This window comes from Salvia hispanica, chromosome 5 (assembly GCF_023119035.1).
Source record: "Salvia hispanica cultivar TCC Black 2014 chromosome 5, UniMelb_Shisp_WGS_1.0, whole genome shotgun sequence".
Taxonomy (NCBI): domain Eukaryota; kingdom Viridiplantae; phylum Streptophyta; class Magnoliopsida; order Lamiales; family Lamiaceae; genus Salvia; species Salvia hispanica.
Genome location: NC_062969.1, coordinates 7,218,610 through 7,231,592, shown reverse-complemented (window position 1 = coordinate 7,231,592; position 12,983 = coordinate 7,218,610). Strand labels below are relative to the sequence as shown.

General features: G+C 36.0%; 3 protein-coding genes across 3 annotated transcripts; 1 reads left to right on the top strand and 2 right to left on the bottom strand.

Annotated features, from left to right (window-relative positions):
* The first annotated feature begins 663 nt into the window (after nt 1-663).
* Nucleotides 664-4,940, top strand: LOC125188921 (probable serine/threonine-protein kinase At1g54610). Its single transcript, XM_048086022.1, has 8 exons — nt 664-841; nt 1,127-1,516; nt 1,688-1,972; nt 3,109-3,426; nt 3,571-3,798; nt 4,040-4,140; nt 4,213-4,336; nt 4,419-4,940. Exons 2-8 carry the CDS (start codon nt 1,196-1,198, stop codon nt 4,770-4,772), a joined length of 1,731 nt encoding a protein of 576 aa, XP_047941979.1. The 5' UTR covers nt 664-841; nt 1,127-1,195; the 3' UTR covers nt 4,773-4,940.
* Nucleotides 4,941-5,173: 233 nt separating this feature from the next.
* LOC125188922 (pyruvate dehydrogenase E1 component subunit beta-1, mitochondrial-like) lies at nt 5,174-9,237 on the bottom strand. Its single transcript, XM_048086023.1, has 15 exons — nt 9,081-9,237; nt 8,918-8,993; nt 8,718-8,780; nt 8,362-8,442; nt 8,234-8,260; nt 8,084-8,146; nt 7,912-7,998; nt 7,526-7,651; nt 6,589-6,722; nt 6,398-6,470; nt 6,249-6,314; nt 6,015-6,053; nt 5,792-5,916; nt 5,575-5,689; nt 5,174-5,489 (listed from the first exon to the last, which is right to left on the bottom strand). Exons 2-15 carry the CDS (start codon nt 8,966-8,968, stop codon nt 5,439-5,441), a joined length of 1,101 nt encoding a protein of 366 aa, XP_047941980.1. The 5' UTR covers nt 8,969-8,993; nt 9,081-9,237; the 3' UTR covers nt 5,174-5,438.
* Nucleotides 9,238-10,592: 1,355 nt separating this feature from the next.
* Nucleotides 10,593-11,701, bottom strand: LOC125188924 (NAC domain-containing protein 83-like). The gene is made up of 3 exons (XM_048086024.1): nt 11,447-11,701; nt 11,121-11,374; nt 10,593-11,038 (listed from the first exon to the last, which is right to left on the bottom strand). Exons 1-3 carry the CDS (start codon nt 11,625-11,627, stop codon nt 10,865-10,867), a joined length of 609 nt encoding a protein of 202 aa, XP_047941981.1. The 5' UTR covers nt 11,628-11,701; the 3' UTR covers nt 10,593-10,864.
* Between the last annotated feature and the right edge of the window lie 1,282 nt (nt 11,702-12,983).

Sequence of the window (12,983 nt, the reverse complement as noted above, 5' to 3'; positions counted from 1 at the left end):
TAATAAAAATGACTACTATTTTTAATGATTTTGATTATTTTTAACTCATATTTTTCTTTTATTATACGTACATTAAAAACAAATTAATTGCATAATTCATTTGTCGTCGAGGTTGGCGCGCTATTGCAAACATTTACTATATATAAAAATGAATGATTTTGATTATTTTAACTCGTATTTTAAATTATACATTAATTGCAAAATTCATTAATAGCCGAGTTGGCGCGCTATTGCATAGTTCAATTATAGTATAATAAATTTATGAGCGTTGACATGATATACATGTAATCCTTGTTCATGTCAACTCAATAAAAAGAATAAAAAATTATTTATGCTTTGTACGTAGTTGGCAGAACTTTTGTAGTTGGGTTTTTTAAAACAGAAATTCAACCGCAGTATTTCCTTTTTTCTCATTAATATATTGTGAAAACGATCAAAACATGGTAAAAAATCAACTCGCTTTTTCATTGTCAAGAAACAAACCCCCTTTTCGTAAGTAGATCTTTTATTTTGAGTAATTTGTTAAGTATGTTAGCATTAGAGTTAGGGACCACTATTAGAATATATACGTATAACTAAATCAAATTAATTTTAATTTGAAAAATAAATAATCTACTTTATGAATGAAGAGAAGAAAATTCGTTTCTTTTTACATGAGTTTCCTTTTTCCATGATCCTTCCTTCCTAGTTCCTCCATCACTCCCGCCTGCAATTCACCCCTCTCTCTCTCTCAAATCACACACACTAAGTCGTGTTTTTTAAAGGGGAAAGAAAACCGAAGCTCAATTTTCAACAACACAGCGCAATAAATGCAGAGTTGCAGACAGCCACGACACAATTGGTTCCTTCTATACTTCTTTATTAATTGTTTCTGTTTTTTTCTTACTCAACCGAATTGACTACTCAATTCCATTCTTATTTTTTCTCAATTTTGATGCTTCGTCTCCTTTTTTACCTGTCTATTTCAATCCATCGCTCTAAATCGAAAATCCCCTCTCTCTCTCTCTCTCTCTCTCTGTGGCTCCTCAGTGAGCACTAATTGCGGAGTAGTTCTTTGCAACTTTTCAGTAATTCCACAACTACAAAGATTCGATTTTTATTTTGTTCTTTGCCGGAATATTCTCAGGGCCTCTGCGGCTTCTGGTATAATGAGCAGCGCTAGTTTACATAATTGAGCTGAAAAGGGGCCGAATTTATGGGGTGTGTTCTTGCTAAAGGAGTTTCCAGGAAAAGAGAAGATCGCCGGAGGAAAAACGGTGATGTGGGCCGGGATTCGGGAGCCGCCGCCGCCGCCACCGCCACCGCCGCCGCCGTGGCGGAGAGGAGGAAGGATAAGAAGATCGTGGAGGCTCCAGCTGAGACGTCGACGGCGGCACCGTTCCCCCTGGAGTTCCGGCTAAAGAGGGGTGTCTCCACCGGCCGCGAGGAGTGGCCTTCGTGGCTAAACGACGTCGCAGGCCACGCTATCAAGGATTGGAAACCTCGACGCGCTAGCACCTTCGAGAAGATTGATAAGGTACAACTATGTAATGCAACCAATGTAGAATAGTGCTCAATTTCTCTGACAAGGTACAACAATTTGAAGAAGGACACACACCTGTGTAAATTGATTGAGTTTAATTGGTTTTCTTGCTTTATGAATTCTAGGTTTAGATTATGAATTAAAGAGTTAGGTGAAATTGTGCAGATAGGGCAGGGGACCTATAGCAATGTGTATAAGGCTAAGGACTTGGTCACTGGAAAGATTGTGGCCTTGAAGAAAGTAAGATTCGATAACTTAGAGCCCGAGACCGTAAGGTTCATGGCGCGAGAGATACTCGTGTTGAGGAGGCTGGATCACCCCAATGTGATTAAGCTTGAAGGTGTGGCGATTTCTAGGATGTCGAGCAGTCTGTACCTTATTTTTGAGTATATGGAGCATGATCTTGCCGGTCTTACTGCATTCCAAAATGCCAAGTTCACTGAGCCCCAGGTAAGTTAGTTTTGTGGAAAAGTTGAATGCCTTTTTGAGTTAGCCTGCGTGCAATGCTTTTGAATGATTGGCCATCATGACATGTTCGTGTTGCAGGTCTAGTGAATGTGTGTCTTTGTGGGTTATGGCATTGTCTGGTTGGCATTTTTGAATAATACATGTTGTTTCTAGTTATGACTGAGGCATGTCTGTAAATGTCTATAACGAGGGTCCTATATGGGCAGCTCTCTTGTTCTTGGATCTTTAGGCTCACATAGGATGCATAGTTTTAGTAACAGATGATTTTGTACTACTGGGTTGTGGTGTGACCTTGGTGATTGGATTATATGCTCATATTTGTCTTGTATGTTTGAATCATGTGCTTTTTGGATGCTACTGATAAACCTTTCTCCATCACTGGTCCCAATCCTTGGAGTTCCTTTTTAGTGGTTATTAGAGCATAGGGGTATGACATGGCTTAAACAGTATGAGTTAAATTCAAATACAATTAATACTGCAACTTTTTCTGGTGTTGGGATTGTGTGCTTCTAACAATTTGATACAGTTAATAACCTGTAATTTGCCTTTCTTAAAGGAAAACAAGATAAGTGGCTAATATTAGTACCTATCTCTTGTTGTTTCATAAAAATTTGTGAGAATATTTTTGAACTTGGCATAGGCAGGCGTTCTTGGGAAAGAAGTTTTGACTTTCAATTCATCTTCTAAAACATACTTGTAAGTTTTCCATTACTGTAGCCCTAAGCATTTGTAGTTCTTGGATAAAAAGACATGCATTCTGCATAAGAAAATAATTCGTGTTGGTCTAATTTAGAATGAAAATCTGCATATAGCATAGTACTATATTAATAATCTGAAGTAATGAGCTATACCTGGAAGGAACCCTTTTTTCGTTTCTATGATTACAAAAAAAAAAATGCATTGAAGAACATGAATTATCAAATGGATGCCAATTTATATGGTAGTCAAAACCTCTCTAAGTTTGAGAAAAGCATGTACCAATTTGATAGCTTTCTCCTGATTTTCTTGACAAAGACTATCGTCATCTGATGTTATCTTTGCCTCAAGTTCTCTACCAATCTCAGCTTGCTTTAATCACACAGATAGATGATTATTGATCACTTACGTTTCCAGTGCAGGTGAAATGCTATATGAAACAATTGCTTTCTGGTCTAGAGCACTGCCACAACAATGGTGTCCTACATCGTGATATCAAGTGCTCTAACTTGCTTATTGACAATGAAGGAACCTTAAGAATAGCTGATTTCGGACTAGCTTCTTTCTTCAATCCTGAAAGCAAGCGGCCCATGACAAGCCGTGTTGTGACCCTTTGGTATCGTCCTCCTGAACTTTTGCTTGGGGCCACTCGTTATGGTGTTGGTGTTGATTTGTGGAGCGCTGGATGTATTCTAGCAGAATTATTTGCCGGCAAACCTATAATGCGGGGGCGTACAGAGGTATCAACGTTAGTTGCATGATGATTCTTATTGAGCTGTTAAATAGTCATTTCTATGTTATGGCTCTTTAATCTAATGCTTTGTTCATATTCTAAATGAATGATAGATTTTACTCTGAGTTTCATATTTGTCTTTGTCACTTAGGTTGAACAACTGCACAAGATATTTAAACTATGTGGTTCTCCACCCGAGGAATACTGGAGGAAATCTAAATTGCCGAATGCGACGCTTTATAAACCCCAGCAACCTTACAAGCGTTGCTTAGCAGAAACCTTCAAGGATTTTCCACCATCTGCTCTCGCTCTCACAGAAACGCTTCTTGCCATTGATCCCGATGCACGATGCAGTGCCACTGAAGCGTTAAATACTGAAGTAAGCAACCTTCAACCATATTATAGAAGTTAAAAACGAAAAAAGGGTTATCTTTATCTTTGCTGCTAAATTCTGTAACCTCAACTTTTTCAATGTTAAGGTATCTCAATATATTACAATCTAAGCAAAACCACTTGTTTTGTTTACTTCAGATAATACTCTTTGCTTCTTTCGTTACTCCTCTTTGCATTTAAAATTGGCATTTTCTCTCAGTCGTAACTGATATTCCGTCTATGGCCAGTTTTTCACCACCGAACCATATGCATGTGAGCCGTCAAGCTTGCCTAAATTCCCTCCAAGCAAGGAAATGGATATAAAATTGAGAGATGAAGAATCTAGAAGGTACTCTCACTTTCTTCCCTTTCTGTAGCCACTGTTCACACTGTTTTAACCATCTGCGTTCTGCTTGAGCAGGCAACGTGGTTTAGGTGAAAAACCTCACATCACAGAGGGAAATAAACGAACTAGAGTACGTGACAAATCCAGTCGAGCAATTCCAGTTCCAGAAGCAAATGCAGAGCTGCAACCAAACTTAGATGTATGTCAAAACACTCGTCTTTCTTTCTTTGCGGGCTAAACAACAAATAGTTGTAAATTTAATTCATCGACATATTGTGCAGAGGTTGAGAATGATGTCTGATGCCAAAGCCAAAAGCAAGAGCGACAAATTTCCTCCGCCTCATCAGGATGCAGCTGTGGGCAATCATCCTCTTGATGCATCTCGAAACGGCCCTTTATCGTTCAGTGCAGCTGAAACTTCTTTCGCCTCCTCAATATTTGACCGGAGGTCTTCAAGATCTCTACGGAGTACCATATCAAAAGCTGCGACTTCAAGAAGCAGGAACGATAAGGAGGAGCCACATAGGGCTCCTGCTCGGAGCTTCATGAACGCGTTGTATCCCTCCTCCTTTGCCTGGGATTTCGGGTTCAGTCGGAGGCGAGTAGTTTTGGACAATAGCAGGGATCGAAGGTAGAGAGATTTAGAGGAAGGTCACAGTTTGTACACAAAATTTTGAATGTTGTGTGTTTTTGTGTAGTCAGAATCATCATGTTCCATTCAAGGTCATCTGTTTGCATTATTTGATTTATGTATATTAAAGTGCAACATAGCAAATCCATATCATTGAGAATCATTTGTACTACTCTTGTGCATTTATGTATGTTTTTTTTTTCACCTTTTAAATGGTAAGATCAGTGGGAAATACTTTTCTGTTAATTTCTGAAAATATCCAAAAGTCACTACTCAGGCTGCCATTGAATTAGCCTTTCAGCCACTAACAAACATTTCCATTTTCAGCATAATCATATACCAGAAAATCATTTACAAAACTTTAACACACACTCACACACAAACCAAAGAAAAAGGATAAGAGAATGTCTCCAAATATAATAAAGCCCTACATAAAAGAGTGTGCAGAAGCATCTGCCTCTTCCTTCAATTAAATTGTTGCAACAGATTAACATGCCCCAAAATTGCTAAAAAAGAAAAGCATGGCTCAGAAACTTATTTCTCGTGGGTAGTCCGTGTCGCGATCTTGTCAGCCCTGACACTGGGGAATCATCGAACATTTCCCTGCGAAAGAGATGCGTGCCAAAATAATGATCTTCACAGAAGAACACCAGAATCCTTATGTAGCTGATTATCTTGACCTGTAGCAGGCTCTTTTTGCTGCCCGAACAATGTCTTCGACCTGACAACATACAAAATTGTGAGCTAAGTTCGAGTTGGAAAGTTGTTTAGTAAAGTAGAAAAAGTGGAAAAGAAGAAGCACAAACCTGTGGAAAAGCCATTCTCTCAATATTCGCAGCATAAGGCGTGGGAACATCAGCCCCGGCAATCCTCTCAACAGGTGCATCAAGATACTCGAAGCTATCTTCCACAACAGTAGCACTGAAGAAATAAAGACGATGATTGAATACAAACCGATGGAGAGGGAGGAAGCTTGGCTAAAGAGAAGAAGAAAGAGGATGGATATATATTAAGGAAAATGACCAGATCTCAGCACCGACACCATGTTGAGGGAATCCTTCTTCGACAGTCACAATCCTATTTGTTTTCCTAACAGAAGCATTTATAGCAGATCTGTCAAGAGGGCGGATGGACCGGAGATTTATCACCTGCAATAACAGATGGTACCATCGAAAAAGATTACAATAAAACAACTTCTGTTTATAACTCTGCATATGGAATCATGAACAGGTTAAGGCCAAGTTACCTCAGCATTTATCCCTTCTTTTGCAAGAATATCAGCAGCCTAACATATAAAGGAAAAATCACTTCAAGAGGCAAAAGTATATAGACAAAATTTTACATCCTTAAATATTTTTCTTTTCATAATTTGGTTATAGATGAAAACAAATTATACTGTAATATTTTTAGAGTTATATTCATACCCAAGCATATAAACAATTCATAACAATAATTGACAGATACTCCATATATGACAAACCTGAAGAGAAAAGCCGACCATCTTCGAGTAAGCAACGATTGTTATGTCCTTTCCTTCACGTTCAATCTACCAATGTTTTACAGGCAAGAAGTTTTTATTTTTAATATCTAAGACATATAAAGAAATCAGAATGTACTTCAACGATATACCTTAGCTTTCCCGATAGGCACACAGAAACTGGAATCAAGCGTTTCAGCTGAGACAGGAAATGATTCACCATATCTGAAAAGTTATATCCGCAGGGAAAACAAGACATTTATAAAATTGGTAAAAATATCTGTCAATTTCGTATGAACATATATCATGATTGACACGAACTATATGATGCAGTGCGACTTACAGCAGTTCATTTTCAAGGAATACAACAGGATCAGGGTCCCTTATGGCAGCTTTAAGCAAGCCTCGAGCGTCTTCGGCAGAATATGGAGCCAAGACTTTTAGTCCAGGGCATGAACCAAACCATGCTGCATAGCACTGAAAGAAAGGGGTGCAAGACTCAGCTTGTGATGAAAGAACTAATGTGTGCCAAATTTTATCTCCACAACCAGGATATGCTGAAAGAGGCCTACTCGACAACTAATTCTTCCGTCTATCATTCTGTCCCGTAAATGCAAAAAAAATTACCCAAGAAAGAAGACCTTCAGCGCCCACTCTTCCAGCCCATTATAGAATAACTTGAGTGATTATAGCTTATATCTTAGCAGCATAACTAATAATCAGTAATGTCATAAAATGTATTCATTTCTCACTTCTTTTTATTTTCTCTTTTTGATAAGTAGTACTCCCTCCGTCCCACAAAAGATGACACACTTTCCTTTTTAGTTTGTCCCACAAAAGATGTCACATTTCCCTTTTTGGAAAAAGTTCTCTCTCACATGAATATAAAAATTATATTTTCTCTCTCCATTTAACACACAAAACAAAACCTCCTAAAATCCCGTGCCATTTTCAAAGTATGCCAACTTCTCTGGGACGGAGGGAGTACATTCTTTTCCTTGTCACTGTTTTTCGAAATTTTGGACCCTTGCTTGTTTTGTCAAAGGAAGGGAAAGTATCCAATTCCTGCATTTCTTAAACATTACTTCTTGCATTTTAGGTCATAGGCACCAAGAGAAAGCCAATTTCAGCAGCTACAATAGCCACTTTCCTGATTAGTGACACCAAGTTAAGTTTAAGACATAGGTACAGAGCCACTTATAACTTACATCTCATTGAGAAGAGGAACCTAAATAGTGTACATTTAGCATAGCTGCAGTGGGCAGTAGCCAAATTGATACCTGAGAGTGTTGAGCACCCACACCAGATGCAGCACCATTCGGGCCCCTGAAAACAATGGGAACTGATATCTGCCCAGCAGACATGTAATTTGATTTTGCAGCAGAATTGATGATGTGGTCGATGGCCTGAAATAAACATGGTTACATTCTTAGTTTCACCTTTGACAGTTTGACCAATTATCTTTGTTCAGTCATTTTCAAGGTCTAGTAACATTGCTAGTCTTAAAATGCATCCACATATCAGTCAACAAATGCCACTCAAATTAATCGAACTGAAAAAATAAAACGTCTCGGTCGATGGACTCCTCTATTCTAACCGATAGAATAACATAACTACATGACAAAATACAGTTTCCATCATAACACATACAGTTGAAAGATCTAACCTGCATTGAGAAGTTAAAAGTCATGAACTCGATCACAGGCCTTAGACCATGATATGCTGCACCAACTCCAATCCCAGTGAACCCAGCCTAAGACAAGAGTACATGGTCGAGCATTATATAATGACAACACAATCAAAACAAACGGAATCCTGACTACATGACAAAATCCAACCTCTGTGATGGGTGTATCAACAACCCTCTCAGGGCCGTATTTATCCAGAAGGCCTTTGGTGATCTAATACAGAGAACAATAAATCAAAGCTAGTTTGTAACATGTAGATTCTTCATAAAACATTAAGGCAATAATGAAACGAGCGCTAACCTTATATGCACCCTGGTATTCACCAACCTGAAAGCAGTATCAAGGAAGTCAACAAGCAAGGTAAAAACCAAAAACATAGATATATCCTCTTCCACTCATAATAAACCCCGTTAAAACTTCAACGGTACCTCTTCACCCATCATAAACACTTTGGGATCAGCAGACATTTCTTCATCAAGTGCAGAATTTATAGCATCGCGCACTGTCATCTACAAAAAAAGGCAAAGAATCAGTATACTCCATCATTTAACATGACAAGAACATGGTGCCTCAAATCACAACATCATTAGTACACATTTCAACTTTCTGATTCTAGCCTTAGAAGGTGACTAAAAGAACATTGACAGTAAAATTGCTTCTATATTGTCGTAAATCACCGAATGCAGCAGAATGTGTGATGATTTGCCAGAAAAATCAAAGTTACCAGCCATTCATCAATGCTTCATCAAATACACTATTTCAAAGTCGTAGAAAGTCTCATTACCTTATTGGCCGAGGAAGAAGAATAGGCCCTCAACGCAACTGCTCCAATCCCTTGCTCAAAATTCTTTCATGACAAAAAAAATCAGAAAAATGAAATAGAATTGTACATCTAAATCAAAGGAAAATAGCAAATGATAAACACCCTCCATTTGTATCTCTCAATAACCAGAATCATCAATACTTAGAAAAGCAGCATATTACCAGAGCATGATTGAGTTTGGCGGCTACCCTTTGCCTTAAAATTCCCAACATTTTAAAACCTCTTCAGCACAAATGCCTGATCATGTCAAACAGAAAACGATCACAAATTAATAAAAATCAGATTTTCCATCATAAAAATCTAATCTTGAACCATACAACAGACCTGAAATGGGGCCAGAAAAGAATCGATTTGTTTTCCGTATTGAGAAGAGAAATTTGGAAGCAGGGCAAATATTAGAAGTGTATTCCGTTGTTGTATACTTTCCTTGGTGATGCAAACTGATAGAACAGAAACTACGTGTTTTTCGTATGGCGATGTACATTTGATTTGAGTAGTTACGTGGACTACTAAAATAAGTGGACTAAATCATTAACATTTCTCTGTTTATTTATTTTGCGTGTTTGGTGTGACACATGTTAAATTAACTATATTTGATTTGTAAAATAATTTGTACGAGTACTAATTTAGATTAACTCATGGTTTGACAAAATTGATCCCAATAAATCCAATTGAAAAACTCAATTAACTCTGATTAAATTTTTAAGTTTTAATTTAGATTTATAATTTCCTCAATTAGCTAGAGAGGGGTGTGTTATAATATCAATAGGGGTATTAATGTCAATTAACTACAAAATTAGTTATAATTAATTTTTAAAAGAAATTCCAAAACTTTAAATTCATATAACATATATCAAATTAAAGATAATTTTATAAGGATTCCAACGGTATCCTACATGCATATGTTCCGATATCAAAATTTGAAATTTTTTTTGAAATTTTTTAATTTTTTCGTACAGCAGAAATGTCAACATACTATATAAAATATGTCAATATAATACATATAAAATGTCAATATAAGCAATGAGTTAACATTCTTAAAGCATTGTGTTGACATTCTTAAATCATTGTGTTGATATTTTCGAAACACTATATTGACATTTTCATCCAAAATCCTAATTAATAAAAATAAAAATTATATGTGGCAAATTGTAGACCACACGTTTTCTAAAATCATATGGCCTTAAATTAGTTGTAGTTAGCAATTAAATGATGAGTTAGCAATTGATCACTCCCCTCGCTAGAGTTTATTATGTCTCGAATCAAATTTAATAATTAGTTAAAATAAAATTTATAAGAATTGAGAAGAAGGCCGATCTCTCACGAAAGCATTTTTAATTAAGTTTGTCGTCTTTAATGATAAATCATTATCTCTAATCATCGCATCCAATATAATATAGTCACAGCTGAAACAGAAAAGTAGGTACTTATGTTTGTTTGGAATATAATTGGAGGGGATACTGAGATACAATAAAACAAGTAATTTCCAATATTGTATCATATTAGTTTTAAATGAAACGCGGGTGAAATGAGTCGATGAAATATGAGACCCTATTATCATTTATAGTAAAAATGAGCTGAGACTTTTATTAGTGCACGGACTAAAATGGAAAAACGAAACTTTTATTTGTATACGGAGGGAGTAGTTAATTAGAGCGTACATACACAGATAGAATGTATAATGTAATCATAAGCACTAATTTTAAAGGAAATTAACACGTGCATTAGATATATAACCAATAAATTAATAGTAACACTCTAACTAAATAGTACTATAAAACAACAAATCAGCACTTGACTAGATTAATCACTGATTAATAGTAATATAAGACCAGGTGGTTGCAACTCTAGTAAATTAATAGTAACGCTCTAGCCGAAGAACCAAATCGGATATCATATAACAATACCGCATTATCATCAAACCACTAATACTGATGGAAATATATTAAAATAAATTTGATTGCTTGTGTAACTTGACTTGCTAGTCAATGCAAATAATTAAATGAAGCTTTACACAGACACAGCTCAATCAGATGAGACCACCTTTTCCTCTAGTGCTATTTTTTGCTAGTCTAAAGTTGCAGCACATTACAAAACGGTAAACTTTCTTAATAATTATGTGATGAAGAGACCTCATTGAAAATAGTAGAATCATAATTGGGAGAAGATGATGAAGCAGAATAAGAATCTGCTTCATCATCATCACCCTCAACTTGCCTGCCTCCTTTCTTCATAAATATACGGCACAAACTCCACTCTCCAATTCGAACCAAACAATTATTCTGACAAAGTAAAAAACATAACACAATTAATTTTAATTTGCCCGAGAAATAAAGGGAAATATTTTTTTTATAGTATATGAACCTGTTCCTGTTGTGGAAGGGCAATGCAGTATTGATGCATGATCCAATGAGTTGCAACATTCTTGGTGCTTGATCTCATGTAGAAAACCAGAGATTTCTTAGTCCCAACTATTGGCATTCTTTTCGAAGAATTAGCGATCTGTTTAGACGATCCATTCACCTTCCAAACACCCGAAGGTGTTACTCTCCCACTCTCATCTTCGCACCCATGAGCATTACTGAAGAAATACATATCCTCCTCCGAATCCGAATCACCTTCACAATAAAATTGAATTAGTATATAAAAACATATATGCATGCAAATAATGCAATTAAAAAAAAAATTACCTGCAAGATGCCATGGATCCAGACTAAAAACGTCGATTTCTGGAATGACAAGAGCCGGGAGAGGATGTGAGAATGTTTTACGCGACAAGTACTGGAACACGATCTCTTCTTCCGTAGGCTCAAACCTAAATCCAGGAGGCAATTTTCTCCCTCCATCTCTAACAAAATTCATCTTGTCCATTAGAGATAGAGAGAGTGTTTGTAGTGTGGTTGCAATGTTGCATGGACGGATATATAGAGATGGAATTGAGAGACTAGTGTTACATAAAATTCAAACTACTGGTTTCTTTTTGGCTAAGTAACTTAAGATATTGAGCGTGGATTTTGGATGATAAAAATAATGGTAGTAGTACTATATATGTTGATTGGTCACCTTTTTCTACAAAAAAGAAGTATTGATTTCCAACAATTCAACCTTTTCTGTTTGCTTTGTGCATTTATCTAATACATGTGTGAGGATGGCTTTCTTATCAGTCATTTTAAATTATGGACTGACGTGCTGACATCTAAAGTTCAATGCTCCAACACCAATTCTTTTATTCAATTCTTATATTGAAAACAATTAGGACAGGTTGTAGTAAAGCACATCAAATTAACCTATATATTTTCATCCCAATATATATGTGAAGATGTAGTTTTTCCTAATTTTATACTAGTAGTACTTTTTGTCCAAACTATAGGTCTTCATAGGAGTGTAATTTGTGACTAATGTATGCTAAAACTGAGTTAGGTGAAAGCAAAAGACAAAGACTGGAAAAGTAGAGTGCTTTTTGGAAAAGAAATCAATGAAGAAAGGAATTTGACTTCAAGTAGGGTTGAATGTGTTGTTTGCTTCATGAGGAAGAAGTTGCTTTTATTGAAGATCTCATTTTTTGCAAATGCTGCTAAAGTCATAAAGTCAGCTCAAAAATATAAAAGCAGCAAATCACATGCACACCAATATTTTGTACTGCGTATAATTTAGTGGTGTATATTCCAGTGCCTTGTAACTCTTACAAATTCATATTATTATACTAAATAAAAGTAATACAATATTTGGTCTTACATACTATCATAAAGTCCTATTTTTCATTTTGGGTGTCTACCAAAATTAGTTATAGTAATTTTTTCTCTAATGAGGTGGATTGCATTATTTTGTGATAAAACTCATACCGTCGGAATCAAGACTATTTGTTTAGGTGAAAGTAGAGTATTTTTAAAAGTAAGATTTTTATAAATAAAAGTAATACTAATATATATAAAAGTAACTACGGAGTATTACTATTTTTACATACGAAGGTAAATGGGCCAGATCTAAGGGTTTTTGGTTGGGTCGCACTATGTGGGCCAATTTCGGCTGTACTTTTGAATATATAGGCAATTGTCATAAGACTCAGAACATAACTAGAATTTTAATTAATATTGAAACAATTATTTTATATTATAGCACAAACTTAATTTTATGGTGATTATTTTGGCAAGTTTAAATAAATTAAAAATATAGCTTATATTCATTTCTATAATTTATTTAATAGAAATAAATTTACCCTTCTCAAAA

Coding starts and splice junctions, on each gene's coding strand:
- LOC125188921 (XM_048086022.1), top strand. CDS start 1,196: ATGGGGTGTGTTCTTGCTAAAGGAGTTTCCAGGAAAAGAGAAGATCGC. Junction 1,517..1,687: donor CCTTCGAGAAGATTGATAAG/GTACAACTATGT, acceptor GAAATTGTGCAG/ATAGGGCAGGGGACCTATAG. Junction 3,799..4,039: donor CTGAAGCGTTAAATACTGAA/GTAAGCAACCTT, acceptor GTCTATGGCCAG/TTTTTCACCACCGAACCATA.
- LOC125188922 (XM_048086023.1), bottom strand. CDS start 8,968: ATGTTGGGAATTTTAAGGCAAAGGGTAGCCGCCAAACTCAATCATGCT. Junction 6,723..7,525: donor TGGGTGCTCAACACTCTCAG/GTATCAATTTGG, acceptor CCTTTCTTTCAG/TGCTATGCAGCATGGTTTGG. Junction 6,315..6,397: donor TGCCTATCGGGAAAGCTAAG/GTATATCGTTGA, acceptor AAACATTGGTAG/ATTGAACGTGAAGGAAAGGA.
- LOC125188924 (XM_048086024.1), bottom strand. CDS start 11,627: ATGGACAAGATGAATTTTGTTAGAGATGGAGGGAGAAAATTGCCTCCT. Junction 11,375..11,446: donor GGATCCATGGCATCTTGCAG/GTAATTTTTTTT, acceptor TTTATTGTGAAG/GTGATTCGGATTCGGAGGAG. Junction 11,039..11,120: donor CCCTTCCACAACAGGAACAG/GTTCATATACTA, acceptor TTACTTTGTCAG/AATAATTGTTTGGTTCGAAT.